Source organism: Brachycentrus maculatus, unplaced genomic scaffold (assembly GCF_059751285.1).
Source record: "Brachycentrus maculatus isolate JH-2025_06_01 unplaced genomic scaffold, ASM5975128v1 h1tg000036l, whole genome shotgun sequence".
NCBI classification, from domain to species: Eukaryota; Metazoa; Arthropoda; class Insecta; order Trichoptera; family Brachycentridae; genus Brachycentrus; species Brachycentrus maculatus.
The window spans coordinates 512,751-533,746 of record NW_028280790.1 but is presented as its reverse complement, the minus strand read 5'-3'; the positions used below and the strand labels follow the sequence as shown (position 1 = coordinate 533,746).

At 33.0% G+C, this 20,996-nt stretch overlaps 1 protein-coding gene across 4 annotated transcripts in view; it reads left to right on the top strand.

Annotated features, from left to right (window-relative positions):
• Eip63E (cyclin dependent kinase Eip63E) overlaps window positions 1–20,996 on the top strand; it is a 190,530-nt gene that overhangs the window by 26,541 nt on the left and 142,993 nt on the right. For all 4 annotated transcript variants that reach the window (XM_088274906.1, XM_088274923.1, XM_088274914.1 and 1 more), the window contains exon 2: window positions 3,891–3,977. In XM_088274906.1, coding sequence (XP_088131032.1) covers window positions 3,891–3,977 — 87 coding nt within the window. The remainder of the gene's footprint in view (window positions 1–3,890; window positions 3,978–20,996) is intronic.

Sequence of the window (20,996 nt, the reverse complement as noted above, 5' to 3'; positions counted from 1 at the left end):
ATTCGTAATCCAACTACGCGCCATCGGGATTATTGTGCGTCGTCTTTGTTTCAGCGTCTTCTTAACGTCAAAGATCATTAGGCACATTACGAGAAAACCAGAAATATACAGAAAGGGGAGATTTCTGCTAGAAATATGGAGCCGATCACGCTAAATGCTACTTTAGCCTTAAATTGTCCATTTTGTCGACGGTAATAGCGGTAATTTTTGGGAATATTCGTTATAATAGCACACTCGGCAGTTAACTTTTTTAGGTTTCTTTCCGATATGTTGTTTCCACACGATGCGAATGTAAAGGTTATAAAAAAATATGCTGTTAGATTTATTGTAAATAAGTTTTCAGTCTTGAGCTGTTTAATACCAATAATACATTTATGCAAGTAAAAAATTTGATTTAAAAAAAAACTAAGTCAGATTATGGTCTCGTGGTAATAACGTGGACTTATGTGAGGTTACTTCGATTCCTTACTCTGCCCTAACACTATTTCTTTTTTAAGCTCGGTGTGTTTATTAGCGCTAAAACATAAAACATTTATAAGAAAAAATGAGTAGTGAATGAATGATTGTCAATCATGGGTTGAATGGTGAATGTTAAACGTGCGTAAAAGTAATCACTTAACCAGCTCATGACAGGTCGTATGTGTATGTATTAAATGTTATGTTATTCGTTAATAGACATTCGTTTGAAAATACCATAACTAGGCGAAACAATTGTCACAAAATCGATTTTTATGTGTTTTTTCAACAATAAAATACAAGTTAGTAGACTCAAAAATCAGTGTTTGATTTAACATTTAATACATATGTAACTCAAAACGGAGTTCTACAAATTAAACGCCAAATCTATAAATACAGTAAATACGTCAAGTCACAAGCCTTGTTAATACCCGGACTTTTATATTATTCTTCATGTATGTTGAGATGATTATTTTTCTATAGATTTTTATAATGGATCATTTCAGAGTGAAATACTTTAGTGGCGAAAGGATCACGCCCCGGGTGTGATTGAAATGCTTATTGTAGAGCCTGTACAAGTTTACATTGTAATTCGCCTTATCCCATTCCGAGTTTGCGATCTTTAGCGGGTATTTCGTATTGTTTATTTCCATTTACACGACTGTGAGTGCTGTTAAGGGTCTGTTGCGTAATATTATAGCAACATAACACTGGGCCGCTTATTCAGCCGAGAACAAAGAATAACTCGAGCTTTATGGACTGATGTTATGTTCTTAATATCCTCTATTTATTATCCTTTACACTATGGTATGTTCCCTTAACAAGTATAGTCCTCATTCAAATGTGCACATGAAAAGTGTTTAATTCATGTTAATAAATATGGTATGTTATCTACATCGTTTCTATAAATTCACTCCATTCTCTCTTGAGATTAAAACACTATATATATCGCTATAAACGTATTTGCTAGTGGAGTTAGATACATTTTGCAACGGAGATTCTGATTTATTTATTTGTTTTTGTCGTTCAGGTTTTGCAGGATCATAAATTCGGTCACGTTAGCTTCACTCAGTTTTACAATTAACACTAACTAACCTTCTCGCTGCTTCTCCGCACGAGTAGGCAGAGAGAATAGAATGCCACTCCAATATGTCTTTAGACAATTTTCACCTTTTCCATACACGCCGATTATTCCAGCTTATGATTATGCCAAGTTTTTCTCGGTCTTCCACTGCTTCTATTAAATCACATTCGCCTGATAAATTTGTTTTACTATCCTTTCTTCACTCCTTCGATTTATATGCCCAAACCATCTCAACACACCTTTATATTTTTTTTTATTTTAACAATTTTATTGCGTTAAAAAAAACATTCATCAAGACTATAAAAGCTAATGATAAAATGTTAACTATTAAAGTCAAACATGAATGAAAATCCTGGTCGTCTAAGGATAACTTTTTGGCGGATGCTTCTATGTTTGGTTTGAAAAGTTTGGCAATCGATGACATTATATCGTTCTTTGACCACAAAAAAACGTATTTAAATATATTATTATATACAGACATAATCGAAATTGTGAAAAACAAAATGTATATTTGCTCTCTAGCACTTCATTCTCCGGCATAATATTGTCTCACCCAATTTATAAAAGGCAGAGAGGTAACAGATGTTGAGAGGTTCATTTAGTCCTCGGGTGAGGTAGTGATTGCTTGGCCCTTGGGCCGGGCCAAAGGCGCGAGGGCTAATGGTGTAACAGGTGGCCCACGTGCCCGCCACACCGCGCCACACCTGCCGTGTCCCCAACGCCAACGGTCTAACCCGGCACTGCGTACTAATACAGTAAGGAAGGCTAAAGGAGCGTTCAGCAAGGATGGTGAGGGGGCGGCTGAGGACACAATAGGCGCAATGCATTACGAAATGTGTACATTTACATGAATTAATTACCCCTTGCGTTTTACAAAAAGGGTACTTTGCGTTACATCATAAATGACCACAGTAATGATTGCTTTCGTTTTATTTACTTATTTATGGCTTCTGACCTGAACTTGATTATGCCAAGTTTTCTCGGTCCATTTCCACTACTTCTATTAAATCACATTCGCCTCATAAATTTGTATTACTATCCTTTCTTCACTCCTTCGATTTATATGCCCAAACTATCTCAACACACCATTATATATATTTTTTATTTTAACAATTTTATTGTGTTAAAAAAAAAACATTCATCAGGACTGTAAAAGCCAATGATAAAATGTTAGCTTTTAAAGTCAAACATTAATGAAAATCCTGGTCGTCTAGTATTTAACTTTTTAGCGGATGCTTCTAAGCTCTGGTTTGAAAATGGCTGTCCAAACTTAAAACACAGTAAGGGACATTTTTTTTGTTGTACGTTTTTTTTGCATTTTTGGACTAAATAGAATCTACTTAGTCCAAAAATGCAAAAAAAACGCACTACAAAAAAATGTCCCTTACTGTGTTTTGAGTTTGGACAGCCGAAAACTTTAGCAATCAATGACATTATATACTTCTCTGGCCACAAAAAACGTACTTAAATATAATATTATGTACAGAAATAAATAGTAAATAATATAAAATAATAATAATAAATAAAAATAAAATAATAGTCGATAAAAAAATATGCATTTTTTTATCGACTATTATTTTATTTTTTTATACAGTGATATCTTGACTTACGACTACACTGACCATATAAGACTCGTCTCGCATCGTTTGGTCTATTTTTCAATTAAATTGAGAGCCAAAATTCGAATTGGGAGTGAGGTTCATACGCGAGTAATTAATTTATTGAAAGGAAACTCCAGAGTTGCAAATAATCGTGCATTAGAGTTATTCGAAACACTTGGGTTTAACTCATATCCGAAACATTTTGAAAGGGAAAACAAAACAAACCTCCTGGGAGTAGTTTATATCTCTTGCCGAAAAAAGTGAGAATCAGTAACATATATTTTATTATGTTTTTATACTACACATATTTGTTTTTCATTATTTTTATACCCATATAAATAAACATGAGGCTATTTTTTTCAATACTGGAACGGATTCATAACGTTTTATTGATTTTTATGAAGAAAAAATGATATACAAGCAATTTTAATTACAATCTCAGTCACGAATAAAACTCGTAAGTCAAGATATCACTGTAATAATTATTATGTATTAATTTATGTGATGCATGATGTGAAAAACATAGTTGTATTTACTTTTTTTAACATCTTTTTCGTGCTACTGTACTCGTTTGCAGCGGCAAATGTCATGAACATTTTTTTAAATGTTGCTAGAACTGCTAAGTTGCTGTAAAAACAATTAGGTTGAAATTTTGTATCCTCATTGTATTATGTATTTACTTTTCGAAGGAGGAAGGTGGCAGCAAACGTGTTAATGTAAACTAACATGTGTTTTGCTTATATTTTCAGGAGTAACAATGCGAGAAAAGAAGGGAGGTGCTATGAGTAAAATGCAAAAACTTAAAAAGCGCCTTTCCCTAAGCTTCGGAAGATTATGTAAGTTCTTATTTTAAATATTATATATACATTTTGATTGTGTATTTTTTTGATGCGGTAAACTTTTAGTATTAGTGTTTTTTCATTGGTTTATTTCCCCCACTGCCATAAAAAATAAAACAAAGAAAGCAAGTACACAAAATAAAAAATGTTGTGACGGTGACTTCTGAACTTGTGGAAATACCGGATGTTATTCCGAAATGTTCGAAAAACGATCACGGAGAAATCCGGAATGCGCTTTTGCAGTGCATGTACAGTTTCGGGATAGATAAAACGAAGATGTTGCATACCGTAACAGGTTCTCAGCTAATTTTCCGATCGCATGTTCGATATCGCGTGGCGCTACGACGAAAAACACGTTCTTTAATTTTTATTTCATCCTAAACATTGAGAAATAACATCCTGACTCCGCCGTGATTATCTCCTGGCTGAATCGGAGCGTTCACGTTATTAAATGCAGTTTTATGGTATTTAAGTTACGTAACCTGTCGCCGGATATCGGGTCGTTGTCCCCGACCCCCGGCCAGGGCTAGGAAGATACGACGAAAACGTAACGAAGACGCCGTCCGCGCTTTTGTCATGTTTGAATTTGAATGTTAACAATGTTTGCATATAAAGCAGGCTTGCCTCGCTACAACGCTGACTCATAATTTGTCGCTTTCATTGGGTTTCGATTGTTTTAGTTGTAAATAGAGTGCTAAACAATATCCAACTCTTTGTGTTTACTGTAAATAAGAATGTAAAGACACTTCCAAGTAAAATATGGTTAACCAGTCAGGTAAAGATCGTTTTGTTTTGGTTAATTTGCTCAAAATAAATATGGGTTTAGATAAAAATCGTACACAGAGGATCGCTCCAAAGCGTACTATTTTATTCCATATCAGTTCATGTTTATTGTGAGCAGATTTTGTATTTTGCTGGAAAACGGGTAACATTTGTGTTTTTATTATTTACAAAAGTACTTCAATTCCATGCTATTTATGTGAGCCTACGCAGCTCATTATTAAAAATAGGTATCAAATTGTGGTAGAGTGGATTCTAACCCAGAAACTCTGACTCAAGAGTGCGCGATACTAACCACGGGACCAGAACCCGACACTTTATGCTATATTAATATATCTCATACGGGGCTCGATTCGGAATAGTTAATAGTCAAATGTTAGTTATTTAAATTTACTTTTAAATGAGTAAAGTGGAGTTAGATATACTTAACTGTAGGTACTTCTGAACTTTTATTTCTTTTTTAATTTCGATTTGTAATAATTTATTTAGACCTTAGTACCAAGTAATTTGGAATTATACTTTAAGATAAATAGTTTCTCATTTCCTCCGTTATTATAATATTCAACAGTTACTTAACTTAATCATTTAAATATTTTGCCTTCGTAGATTTCAACCATGCATGTTCATTTATGTACTTGTATGCATTTTCCCGCTCGGCGTTGGCGACGTCTAGGCGGGTTCAGTGCAATAACAGCCAGCGGAGGCGTAATATCGAGACCTGTAATTACAGCCTATATATGCGTAAATTTCTCGAAGACAGTCTTGCCTGTAATTATTTATTGGCACCGAATCATTGCTTTCTTTGGAAACTTTGCATCCGGCAGTGGATGCTGGTAAACCAATCAGCCTCGACGGTCTCGACACGGTTAAGTGGATAGCGAGTATTCAGGGATTCGCGCGAACTAGGCACTGCGAAACATTTTCTTGGTCGTTGGCGTCCGTTGCACACGCTGTTGATTTAGGAAGTTCAGTGCTACCTATACTTGAATATAATATTTGTATGGAAAATATGGAAAAAATTCAAGCATTTAATTGACAAACATCTTAAATGAATTGTTACTGATTAAAAAAAAAAACTAACAGAGACGGAGATCATCTTGGTGTGGGAATGCGAAAATCTGATTATAACAGCACGGGTCAATGACAGACCTCTATTTTCTTGTCTTAATTCCTCATTGTCTTAATACCTAAAAATCTGAAAACTCCTTGGGGTTTAAATCCAGTACTTTTGTACGCACTTTATATTGATAACTAAATCTGATTTTAAACGTATTTTTTTGTAGCGTCACAGGTTTCATTTGTTTTTTAGCGATTACAGAAGGTTTATTTGTGCGCTTTATTTACATTACTTGAAAAAAAAAACTGCCACAAAAACGTGCTTAGAGTGTCAGAAATGAAAACTCTGAGAAGCATAACAGGCAAGAGTCTTCGAGATAGATTGAGAAATGCCAAGATTAGGGAAATATGCGAGATCGAAGATGTCGTTAGGTGGGGAAGGCAACGAAGAAGACAATGGTATGCGCATGTGAGGAGAATGGAACCATCCAGACTCCCCCACATCGCACTGTACGGCCAACCCCATGGTAGACGACTCCCGGGCAGACCACCAAAGAGATGGGCCGATAGCTGGGAATCGACGTCGCAGGAGGCTAATACCTCTTAAAAACAGGCCGCAAGGCCTTTAATAATAAGAAGAAGAAGAAAAAACTAGTACTTTCTCGTTGATTTGTTTTATTTTTATTTTTAAATAATCTTATTTTCGTTAGTGGGGAAGTTTGTCCTCAAGGACGGTCGTTCGCTGGTGTGGGTGTAGAGTTAGGTTATTATTGTTTGGATTCCAGTAAAGTCCTTTCACCAGTGGAGGCCTTCCGCCTGACGCCCGCGGTACGTCTGCTGAATATTCGTCAAGTTGGTATGAGCCGACGCGAATGTCATTCATGCGTATGATTGCCCGATTAGCATATTCATGAGATTGAAGCCGCCGAATCGCGAGTTTTAAGTTTGCTCATGTCGTGTTTTGCAGATTTTTTTTGTCGGATTTGTAAATATTGTCTGCCTTTTGTGTAATCCGTTTATTTGTTCAGTTAGTAAGGTATTTACTAAGCTGATAATAAAACAATCATTCATGTATTCAGTATTTTTAAAACCCTCGGCCATTGTGACAAGCATCAGGATAGTAAAATTACGTTGTCTTGTTTTTTTTTGCAGTATTTTTTATTAAAAAATGTTTTGCGCAAACTATTATAGTTTGCACAGGTAAGCGTGTGGTAAAGCAAGAACTTGTAGCGGGCTATTAGTAAAATCTTCACAAATTACGTTAGCAAAAAATAATGTTCATAATTGTTTTAACGTACTCAATTCATCGTGTTTATTTTCGGATTAAAAGTCACGCGAAGCGTTTGACATTCGAATAATTGCGACAAATCGTTATGAAAAACGAGATTGCCTACGCCTGCCATGTTTCGAGATTCATCAGAAAATCACATTGACTATTAATTTCCGCCCACTATCAGTCGTTTAGATGTTCAATACTCTCATAATTTTAAAATTTAATCCGAAATTTACTTCCCTTTTGTGTTTAAAAGGTCTTTCACTTTATTTTACTAATAAAAATCCAAATCTTTTTGGATTTGCAAATATTATAAATATAGGAAAATGTTAATCCTCGAAAAACCGAGAAAACTGTGACATTAAAAATTCATTATTACAGTTTTTAAGTACTCTTTAGCAAAGTTATTTGATATTTTTTCAAGGATTGTTTAGATTATTGTACTTAAGACTTTGTTAAATACTCTCAATAATCATGTAAAAACGTCACAAATATTTTTTTTTATAAAATGACTTCCTAGTAGTAGACAAAAAAATAATATTTGTTTCCTACAGTTTGCCATAGGTTAAAATTGACGACAAAAGAGGTTCTATCCTCCAACAAAGGGTCAAGAAAAATTATTATGGCAGGTTTATTTCTGCTTCTTTACAGGCGAATTATGTAATAAGTTATTTAGATTTTTGCTGTTGCGAAAGTGAGAGGTTGATTTTTTAATATTAACCGTTAGAATGCTACGCGGCGCAAAAGCGCTGCGATCGTTTGTATCGAAAATTGCGGCGCAGCGCAAAAGCGCTGCGAGTTTCAGTGTGTTTTCGGTGCTCCGCGGGAGTGCACGTACGCTAACCTCGTGCGTAATTTGTGATGAGAGTGCATTCTTATACATTTAAAAATAACTTTTATCGTTTTTTTATATTATTTTTAAAAAATAACCATGTCACGTGCTATTATTTCGAACGTTGATTCGATTCCTAGTGATTCTACGGGGAGTGAAACGACAGATACAAATAGTGATGATAGCAGTATTATAACGCATCGAAGAAAAAGATTGAGGATTGAAAGTGAGTCTTCTACCTCCTCTTCATCTACAGAAACAGAAGAAACACCAACTTTTGCCAAAATTCCTCCGACAAAAGTGTTTTCTAAATCAACAAATGATTTTTTCGAGACTCCTGGACCTAGGCGGGCGCCTCCTCCCGATGGCACACCCATAACCTATTTCAACATATTCTTTACCATATCACTGCTCGAAACCATCGTAAGGGAAACAAATCGATATGCTGCACAGTTTTTGGCCTCGCACACTGTATCGGATAATTCTCGAGCAAAAAAGTGGACGCCGACAACAATATACGAAATGAAAGCCTTTCTTGCTGTCATACTCGAAATGGGAATAACGAGAAAGCCAACAATTAGTAGTTATTGGATAAAAAATTCCCGACACATACCATGGTTTGGGACAATGTTTTTAAGGGATAGGTTCCAACTGATTTTGAAGTTTTTTCACTTGGTTGATAACAGATTATTATTTGAACCAGGCCATCCGAATTATGACCCATGTGGCAGGTTTGATGTGCTTGTCAAACATGCAAATACCGTATTTCATCAGCATTATGTACCAAATCAACAACTATCCATCGACGAGTCGTTAGTTGGTACTCACTGCCATTCTTCGATAAAACAATATATTCCAAACAAAAAACACCATAAATGGGGAATCAAATTTTGGATGCTGTGCGACTCGGTTTCCAAATATTGCTTGGGTTTTTTCTGCTACAAAGGAGCTAAAAATACAGATGACAGAGATTCGGTAGAAAAATATGGTCTTGGATTTACGGTAGTGCAAAAATTGCTTTCAATTGGAAATTACCTGAACAAAGGTTATCATTTGTTTACAGATAATTTTTACACAAGCTTACGATTGGCCAAAGCCCTTTTGGAACAAAATACATATATAACTGGAACAATAAGACGTAACAGAAAAGAGATTCCTCCAGAAGCTAAGAAAGCAATCGTAGGAGAAGCCAAATACCTAGCACATGAAAATGTTTTGATGTGTTCATTCAGAGACAAAAAGTCCAAACCAAAGCCAGTCATATTGATTTCATCCAATGCAGATACTAATAGTGTGACAATCAAGAAAAAGAAAGGGAAATTTGAAAACGAAAAAGTGAAACCAAGCATGATTGATGACTACAACAAATACATGGGAGGTGTGGACGAACCTGACAAAATGTTGTACGTGTATTTGGACGAGCGAAGAACCCTAAAATATTGGAAAAAAGTAGTATTCAACATTTTTGGAAGAATGGTACTCAACTCTTATATTTTGTATGTTTCCAACACTACCGAAAAAAAAATGACCCGGCTCCAATTCACATCGAAAATTATTGAGGATCTCGAAAAGGAGTGGATGAATCATAAAAATAGCGTGTCAACACAACCATCTTCATCAAAGAAAAAATTTGCGCTGGAAAAATTACCGGGACGTAACTTACGCCAGTGCGAGGTGTGTAGCAACAGAGGGAGTGGGATAAAGCGATCCCGCCTTATTTGCGTACGCTGTAGGAAAGGCCTACACGCTATTTGTGCGGCAAAACATAATTGTTGAGCTATTTTTTTTTTTTTTTTTTTTTCTAAAAGAAATAAAATACAATAATATTGATATCACTTTATGTTTAATAAACATTAATAAACAATAAACATTTTATCTTTATAATGCAAAAATAATTAATAAAATTGATTGATATTTGTCTAAGTTAGAGTGTTTTATTTGACACCATTATTTTTTCCTCTAAATTAATCAATATGTGTATAGCAATTTTCATTTATTTTTGCCAAAATTGCTTAGCACTAAAACGGTTAATTATCATCAAGATGCATGCGCTGAAAAAAACACCAACGGCCCAATTTAAATATTTCGTCTTTGCGTACCCAAACAGGAAATCCTGATTTATTATATCTTATCTAATAACGCAATTAAAAAGTTTTATATCTATGAATATTTTATTTAAAAAAAAACCTAATCTGTTAATAAACGAGACCCCATAAAAGTTTTTAACATAAGTAATAAAATATTTTTTAATATTTTAGATTTACATTTTTATAGTTATGCTAGTTCTTCCGTGACGATAATGGAAAAATTATGAAACGTTTGATAGTTTTACATGATTATTTTACATATCGATGATCATAAGTTGACATCTAGTATCATAAATCTCTTTATGTTTGCAATGTTTTTCAAGAAAATCTATTAAAAGGCAGTGGGGAAATTACAGGAGTGGTAGTATGGTAGCTTTTCCAATACATTACGAAAAACGGACAAATTCATAAATCATTTTCTCGTAAATACTGTTACGAGCTGTAATTTATAGTCGTCGATACTATAGTTTCAATTATTTATATTTCTCAACTAAAGTTAAGTACAATTTTTACAGTACTTCATAATTGCATTAAGTCTTGTTATCAACGTAACGCAATATAATTTCTGACTTGAACATACATAAGCTCTAATCATTTGAAGCTCCGTAGAACAGAAGTATTGTTTTATATAATTGTTTTTTTTTTTAAACTTTTAACATGTTACTATGCAAGCTTACAACATTGTTTTTCTACCTCGAGGCAGTATTTTACAAAAATGACTCTTTATGAATTATCAAAAATTATAATTATTTTTATTATGTTGAAATATATAGAACTATCCATTGTTGGAATATTTTATCCAAAGCCGTTGTTTTCATGCTCAGTTTAATACTGTTATTAGTTTTTTTAATTACTCTTAGTAGTCTATGTATATATTTTACCCTAGTTAAATACTCTGATAATTATTTCGAAGAAGATGTATTAATTATGCAGGTAATCTCAAGTTACTCTACATAACATGCCATGGTATTGATTGCTTCGACCTTGACCTGTTAGCCGGCTGCAGTCACGCAAGGTCATGCGGGCTGCAAATGATAAAAAAATGTTTTTCGCTCAACGACATAGTTTTAAAGTCGAGTCAGAGTTGAAAGCTTTGAACTGTGTCACAATAGGTGAAAGGCCAAAGGTTTTACATACATAGATATGTAGGAATGTGCAGAGTAGGGTTGTAAACAACATTTCGATTTAGACTGTTCGATTATTTTTATTTAAAAAAATGTTCATACATACTTATAGGTAATATTATAAATTACAAATATTTGTATTTTATGTTTGACAATGGTTCTGGAATCCAAGCCCAGGGCTGGTATACCTTACGGAAGTTATCGCTTTAGCTACTAAGTTATCTAACTTAAATTTTACTTTATTTCACCATTTTTTGTTTGTTTGACTTTCTGACAATACAGATCGACAATCGATAATTTTTAAATGTTACTGCCATTAGAAATAAAAGTCGAAAAGTAAATATAAATGTTATCTACAAAATATTGTACTACGTAGTAAGGATTTACTTCCGCATGGAATCTCAGCTCAGGGAGTCGGTTCCAAAAGCGTTAACTAACGTAGTGTAGATAAATGTACGTAGACTGTATTCTATTAAATAAAAACCAATACTATTTTAAGAATTAAGTAATATGAATTTCCTGATTAATACGTATCGACGACCGGTTTCCAAATGCCAAAGTCGTTAGAAATAAATGTCCAGAAGTAAAATTAAATTTATTTACACTACGGTTGTGATAGAAATTTTTACATAATACTTCCCAAAAAGCATCTTATGCGGTTGTGTAAAATATTTAGATATGTCTGTTTGTAACATACTTTGTTTGTAATTTATATCTGAATAAATTTGCAAAAAAATATTATATATACTTATTTGAAAATTGATATTTAGATATGTCTGTTTGTAACATACTTTGTTTGTAATTTATATCTGAATAAATTTGCAAAAAAATATTATATATACTTATTTGAAAATTGATCCGTTATTACTAATTTGCTGATTAATTTTATTTTTATGGCTCCGATTGCTTTCTGTATTTTTTATGCTATGGAATATTATTTTTTGCTAATTGGGATTACTTGTGATTGATTTATATGTTGGTAAAATAAATTATTAAAATCCTGTAAAATTAATGAATTTTATCAATTTAATAGAATTGATTCCAATATTATGAAGGCGAGAAAAGCAACCCCCCCCCAGTAGAAAAGAGATAAGTTAGTTACACTTTTTTATCACGCTACAAAAAATAAAGTATGCATAATTAGGGATGGAATAAATTGCTTTTCTTCAAAAAGAAAATCGTCCTCTACGACGACATTCAAGAAATGTGTAAACTTTACTTACGTTCCTCAAAACTGTGACCATCCTTCATATTATCTTTTCGTTGGTTTCTCTCCCCACACCTTTCTTAATATACTTCCTAATTACAGTAATTTACGTGATTATATTTATGTGAGTAATATCTGCCCACTAATTCAAATAGCTTTCTTAGTTACATGTAGTATAATCACTGACGAGGAATATCGGATTATTCTTTTTTTTACGAGGATCACTGTATTAAATGGTCTATATTACCATCAAAGGTCTATACTCTGAAAGCAATGCTCCCTCCTACAAATTAAGTTGTATGTCCAATAGTAACTGCTTTCCTGGGATTAAGGTAACTGCAGTCTCCCAATTGGCGCAGTGCAGTATGATAATACAATAATAAATATGTAGCTCATTTTCAATTTTTCTTTTCTCCTTAAATGACACAGTCTGCATAGTATGCAGTGCTGGCATGCATTAAAAACCCTGGTTCAGCATGAGCTAGTATTATTGTTTCTGTAAAATATGAATATGTTACTTTTATAGGTTGGTATGTATATAGTATTGCCTTCTTGAAATTTACTCATTACAGTACGCCAACATAATTCTCTGATCAAGTATCCTACGATTCCAATAAATGAGATTGGAAACTGTATCCGAAATTGATAAACATTATTTTCTAAAACGTGTACGTATGGTTTTATTAATCCGTTGTTTTTTTAGCTGTAATTTATGGAATTCGTTTTATATTTTAAAATTATACTAGTTATTTTAAAATATAACATGAATTCACTTCTTTAATTTAAAACAATTGCTTCGTCGTGTAATTTCGCATGAATTACATACGTACGTAAATTTTACTAAAAATGCCCATATAAATTTTAAGTTATATAAACCCCGCATAGCTCCCGGCTTTATGTTGTGATTTAAAAAATCTACATGCCTAAATTTGGGATTTTGTCTCATAGTATTTATCCTTCCCATGAAGAAGGTCAGTGATACCGAAACCGAATTTAATTTGAATTTAAATGTTTTATGATTTACGCATTAAAAAATAGTGATATTGGCGCTTCGCCACTTGTAAATACTGCGTTAATACTCATAATTCATACATGTTTTTGACATCTCAATTAAATAAGTTTATTCAAGAAAACACCCTCATGATAAAACTGAATTATTATTATTATATTTAATTTTTGTATAAATTATAATATATTAATTTATCTTAAATTACTTATCTAAGTAATTTATTAAATTACCATTAATTTATTATTCTTATTTAAAATCTGGGAAATTTACAAAAAGATGTCCGTCATTCTATCACTGGAGTTAGCACCTTTGTCCATTAGGGCTTGGATATATATTACATTATTTTTTGTAGAAAAAAACAATCGGGGTAACAATTTTATGGTTTTTTCGGTGTTCTTTTATTGCGTTCACGGTCGTTACGACGTACCTTATGTCTCGTAGTCGCTGAACGTATAAACGTATGTATATTAATATCGTTAGTATTGCCCTACGGTGCCGCCATACACGCACAAAGACCGTAATATTGTTACGCGATGAGACTCCAACGGACTATTTTATTAGCTTCACGTCTCAGCGCGCAGCACCTCCATTCTGATGGACGAAATCGAAGTTCTTGGCCGACCTTTAGCACGATCGTAAATCACTGTCAAGGGTGACCGTTACCGCACCATTTACCGTCAACTACTGCGGGATCGATACCGGCCATTAATCGGATTTGTTTACAATGCATCGCCACTACAAGGAGTTATCGATGGCTTTCCTTCTATGTTTTATTTATTGATTTCCCGCTAATAATGGGATGATTATGTCTAATGAATATTATGACATAGGATAATGTGATGGCATTCTTGAATTTTTCGTTGTTTGCATAGGATATTTCACTTCCAAGTATAAACATTATAAATAATAGCTATGATTGATTTGGCAAGATAACTTTTAGTTGATTTTATATTGTAAGTATTTATTGGTGTTTTATTTAAAAAAAATTGACAAATTCATAAATATTACAATATTCTCGGTGGAGAATAATTCTTTTATTTTTGTATGATCATTGTAAAAATATACCCATTTTACGAGTAAACTAAGTGAAGAAACACAATGCCGGTGAATAATCCAATTTAACCTAGATTAGACATACAATTCCCATAAGGCATTTCGACAACATATTGTAATTTAGCTTCAACCGCATTTGTTGAATATATTTCTACGTAATATTCCCTCAGATATGTTTTCAGTATGATTCCAATAGCGCGGAATATTAATTGTTCGCGTAGATAAAACAATGTCACACGTGTTTGCAGCAATAACTTAGTGATTAACAATCACACTTTTATTATACAAGCTTAGCGTGAGAACCGCTGCACTGTGTACTCGTATGTCACTATTGATCCAATTAATTCTGGCAACGTAGCATAATCATTATTATACAATTATTTGAAATGCAGTTACGGATAGCATTAATATCCGAATTATTCGAAAGCGTTGTTTCCGCCATTTGTCCCTGATTTTTTAAAAAATTATTGCCATACTATTGTGCGTTATTTATTCATTTATATTCTTGTATTATCTAGAGTAGTGTATAAGTATAGAAAAGGAAAACGAATAATCCTTTTAGTCTTATTAAAAGTATATTTCTGTAGAAATGAATGTTCACGATCTTAGTTTTACTACACACGTACGTCTCGTAAAGTCTCTACTTTATTTCTGAAGGATCAACATTTAATGAACGAGAATAGTCAATTCGTAAACCATGCCAGAAATTCACTCCTTTTGATGTCCCTCGGGATCAAACCCGAACCATGATGTTTAGGCTTCAGCCAACTATTCTTAGCTCTATCATTCTCCCACGACTTTATTCGATAATTTTAAATGCGAGATATTAATATTTCGGATCCCGAGAACAATATTCCATCAAAATCACAGACTAGAAAACCATTATCAAAGTCCTAAATTTCTGGACACATTATTTGAACAATTCGTTCCCAATATCGGTTGTAAAATAACGTTTTATGCTTTATCAAATTAGTAACTTTTACAAATTCATCGTGATTCATTTAAGTCACGCATTTTAAGTACTTAAATTTTAAGTACTTAAAACTTGTAATTTCTTGTTCATATTTCACTCGCTATCTATGCTCGAGCCATTTTCTATCACACCCACTAATTTATTTTTAACGCAGTTAACGTACTACGTACACACATTTAGCATATTTACCGCTCCACCGGAAATAAGGCCTGGGAAATTCGTTCGGAAGTAATCTGTTTTTCGTAGACCTCTCCAGCACTGGATCCAGACTACTTGACATCTCGCATTAAGGGGCATGGCCAGGACACTAAAAGCTATTCAGCGGATTCTTGAATTTCCTTCAAAGTCAAAAACAAACCGAGATTTTTTATAAGAACTAGTACTTTTAATATACATATGTATATTCTACTTGCTTTTAATATGTTTTACTTCTGATTCTTTCTTTTGTATTTTGTGGTAACGCATTTTAAATTAGTAGTCAGGATCGTTGAAGTGCCTTTTGTCTCATATTTATATTTAAGCCACATCTTATCACAACACCAACACAAGATGCGAGAAACCGCATGCAGATGCCTCTTTGTAAACTTGTTTATATCTCATCTTGCTTCCCAACCTTCTATAGTGTGTGTTACCATTTTTTGTGACTGTGATTTTCACACATTTTAATTTAATTTGTTAAAAAAACTTAATTTTATAATTTCATATAAATCAGATCATGAGCTCAATCAAGTTGCAGTTATAAATGTAATTTATACTTGTACGATAGTTTTAATTGGTTATGATGATAACAAAGTTAATGCCAGTTCTACAGGAACAAGTTATTATATTTATTAGCTGAACAAAGCAGCATTACACTGATTGGCACCCCACTGACCCCGGAGTCAAGTTTGTACGGCGATATGAAATAATACGATTCCACATCAGGATTTCATCTGTCGGGAGTACAACTCGGGGGTAGTTTGGTAATTCGGCCGGTATCTAAAATGTATGAAAGGGTCACCGGGTCGGAGGGAAGTGTTCCATTGCGCCCGATTTTAGGACCCTGCTACGTGCTCAGCGATCATCGTAACTGTGACGTATATTATTAGTTTACAAGGGAATAATGCGTGTATTATACAGCTTTATCGTTCAACAAGCCGGTACTTGACTCTTTGTATGAAAGTAAGTACAACAATTAGTTAATACACATATTGCTTTAACAATATATTTTTATAATATTCTCAATATTATTAATATTTAAAGCATTTACTTTGTGGTTAGTCATTTTTACTTATTTATTTTTTTACAAAAATGTTAATAAAATTAGTATATAACCACTCACCGAGATTTTTACGTCTACCGGTTTCGAGACGTACCCGTCTCTTCGTCAGGACAATCACTAACACAGCATGCAAACAATACTACCCTTCACCACCATAGCACCATTTACACACTCAAAACTACACAAAATGTCTAACACATGCGATTTTTGGTCGACCCGAAGACCAACATGCACTATAGTTTTCAATACAGACATGCGTTACGAGCCGAGGTTAAACGTATATTAGGATTTACGTACATTTTGTGTAGTTTTGAGTGTGTAAATGGTGCTATGGTGGTGAAGGGTAGTATTGTTTGCATGCTGTGTTAGTGATTGTCCTGACGAAGAGACGGGTACGTCTCGAAACCGGTAGACGTAAAAATCTCGGTGAGTGGTTATATACTAATTTTATTAACATTTTTGTAAAAAAATAAATAAGTAAATATATTTTTATTTTTTGACATCTTAACAAAGATGAATGAATATGGAAGTCTGGGCATTAACGGGGCTTACGACCGTCATAGGCTGGTTTAAGTGATCACTTTACGCACGTGTAACATCCACCTATTCTACCCATGACTGACAATCACACTACTCAAATTCTTGGAAGCTCTATATATGTATTCCAATTTCGAAACATTGTGTTTGAATCACTAGAATTTCACTCGAGACATCCATTCGTGAGATGAAAGAAGCTTTTTATTGGGCAGAAACTCTTTTATAAAATAAAATAATATGAAAAATAACTCCTATAATTGTAGGTAATTCAGGTTTGTGAACAAGTATTTGGACATACTCGAAATGTTGTAAGACATCGTTACATATTTCTGTATTTTGAGTAAACTTTTTCTTCTTCAAACGATGCAAGAAGTACACACATAATATACGTAAATTATAGCTGCGTTTGACGAAAAGCAGCCAAAATTCTTGTGTTTGATGAGCGACTATCAGTAGACAATTAGTTAATAAAAATATCGGAAAAGTACCATTTATCATAAACAATGAACAGTTATACAGGAAAACTTCACACGGACATAAAAAAATAGACAAAAAGTAAGTACATACTCGCATACAGAAAAAGTTATTTGGAGCTAGTAGTTTGTATTTTTTTTTCTTTTTGTTATTATCGTTTTCACTTTGTATATATTACGATAAAAATCTTATTTTTAGTGAACGCTAAATAATAGAGTGAAACTATCATAATTGAATAAAAAATCTAGTGAAGCTAATATCATTATTAAATACATACTTATACGTAAACCATTGTCTGTGAATTGTGTGGACAGTTAAAATTAAGAGCAGGGTACTTTCATTTATTAGACCCATTGATTGAAACATCCGGTACATTTTATTTTGTGGACTTTTTAAACACGTGCAGTTTTGTAAATTTGTATTTGGCTAAACGTTTCCATTCACCTTTTGTGTTGCTAAAAATAAATACATCCTGTTTTTCACCCTTTCAATCAATATTTGCTGCGTTGTTATTTTCTCATATTGGCCAGTTTTCATTACTCGCCGCCGTTTCGAAGAAATTGAATGCTGGTATTCTGTGAAACAAAAAACCGCTGCAATCGGGAATGGAGAGGGCTTTGCGAACGGGCCGTGAAATAAAAAAGGTTACCTACACAGTATTGTCCATTTTGTCTAGGAGTTGAAGCCATTTTGCTATTCGAATGGCACTGTACTATACAGGCTTATTTAAGAATGTAAGAGGTTCAAGATGTACATTTTTCGAAATTCTATCGTTTTCAGTGTAATGCAACTATTCAAGTATTTTTACGCGAGGAAAACGCACATGTTTTATTTATTTATTTAATTATTGTAAAAAATATTACATACATAAGTCACATACATATATATATTATTCCCGATGAGTAATTTCCATTACTCGTTTTGGGATTAAGGTTAACAATACTGAAACACAAATAAGAATGTAAAAAAAAAGATAAAAAATTTAACAAAACAACGCACATATTTTTATTTATTTTTTTAATTATTGTAAAACATATTACATTTATAAATATTGTATATATAATAATAATATATACATATATGTATATATTATTCCCGATGAGTAATTTCCATTACCCGTTTTAGGATTAAGGTTAACAATACTGAAACGCAAATAACAATGTAAAAAAAGATAAAATATAAAAAAAACTAATACAGGGCAATATGTAAAATATAAAACAATAAACGGGGATAGTAAATAGGCATGTAAAAACATAAGGTAAGAAGCATGTTTAAAGGAAACAAATTAGAACATATAACTAATCACTAACACAACTTATATTTGTACGCCCTTAATATACACGATGTATGATTTTTTTTTTGATAACCTGACATTAAAAATAAAAAGCATTTATTTGTGGAATTGTGTATTTATTTATTCAATTGTAGTACCGAATTCACGTAGTAGGTACATTAAATGACTTATAAATGTAATATGTATCACACAAATAACATTTTCAGTAAACTTTCATACCCAGACGATTGTACGGGGATAAAGATTTTTTACAAGATATAAGTGATTTTTTACAACACATAAGCCTATCTGGTAATGTGTGTTAAGATTTTTCTGTTTGTTTTTCACATATGTATTTATTATTACGTAACTTCTCTGTGGTCTTATTTTCGCTATACAACCGTATGCTTTTCTATCAACCCGCAAAAAAAATCGTTTGGTTTTATTGGATGCATCGGCTTGGCTCCACTCGTTTTTTTACAGCGTGCCTTTAGAAAATTAGAATGAATAGATTCCTCTCGCAGCTGTGCGGTGCATTTCCACAGCGCCAGGATGTCAATTTTCCATTACGAGTTTTTTTTATTCCATTCCGTTTTATTCGTTACACGTTTTCATATTACTGATATTTTTTCTACCCCACTCTTTTTCTGCTATACATAATGTTAGCGTTTTCTCGTTAAAAAAAAATATTCGTTATTCCAGGTTTTTCTTTTATGTTTATTTGTTTTATTTCTTAAATTTCCTTCCTCTACTTCTTTGGGATCTTTATGTACCCTGATTTTTTGAAAACCGTAAACATTTGAAATCTGGGTTTATAGCTTCGCTGGTTTACTCAAGTGTTTAGTTTAATAGTATGCGGATTCATAGGTCACAAGCCGTAGTTTACATGTGCAATACCTACACACACGTTTAACTGGACTTTATAATTTTTGAGATTGTCATAAAACTTTATATTTGTTTTACCTTTTTTTTCGAAAAAAACATTTTTGTGCGTCTTGTTAAAAATTGAACATTGAAAGCTGTCCCACCGCATGCCCAAATCTGATACAGAAGCATCTAGGCGTCCTGACAGATCTGCTCTTGCAAAGCAATTTTTTAAAACTAATTTGCGAAATTTATTGAAAATGTGAAACAATATAAAATTGTATCCCGATTTCACTGTGAATTTACATTTAAAAGCTTTCAATATACCTAAAAATTGAACAGTGTATGTATAAAAATTTATAAACACAGTAAGACCCGATTAACGCTGGAGATACGTTTCAATTTTTTCCAGCGCTAAACGAAATCGCGTTTACATCTAACTACGTAAATATTTGTATTTTAACACGAACTGCAATGGGATTGCATACTTGGCTATAAAATTGTAACTACGTAAATGTTATGTGATTTTCATGGAATATTGATACCGCGAGCGATTTCGGATTATCCCTGTGCTACCGCATAAGACTGAAACATCGTTAAGCGGGTCTTACTGTTATTAAAAGTGGTCTTGTTGAGAATCAAACCCATGACCTCATGCATTTTGAATAAAGACGTTCACTATTACAGTACCGAGACCATCATATGATTTATTGAGATATATCTTGCTCAAAACATCTGATGACTAAAATGATTGTACAAAAAAATATTCTCCTCCATCTTCAAATGTGTATATGAACGTATAATCTTGCAAATTTATTGTTCTCAGTAACTCATGCATATCGTCGCTTCATAGTTTATTCCGCATTTCATCTGCATTACCATAATTATTGTTCAGGTTGTTATTTTTTGTGCATCGCGAGAATATTAAAACCTGCAAGTAGCTGAATTTGCGTAGATTCTCACGAGTAGTTTGGCATACCATATACCCACTCACAGTAAATATCTACAGACTGTAATCGTATTTTTTTGTAAAATTAAAAAATATGTTATACCGAACTATTCGTGGCAACAAACATAAAAAATAAATTTATTAGTTTGCAATAATTAGGCTTTTCATTTCCGCTTAGTAAGGGGAAAAATGATACATTGATGATGGGTGACATTTGGGTGATGTGTTCAATACTTTGGCTGTTTTTCAATGTGTTAAAAAAAT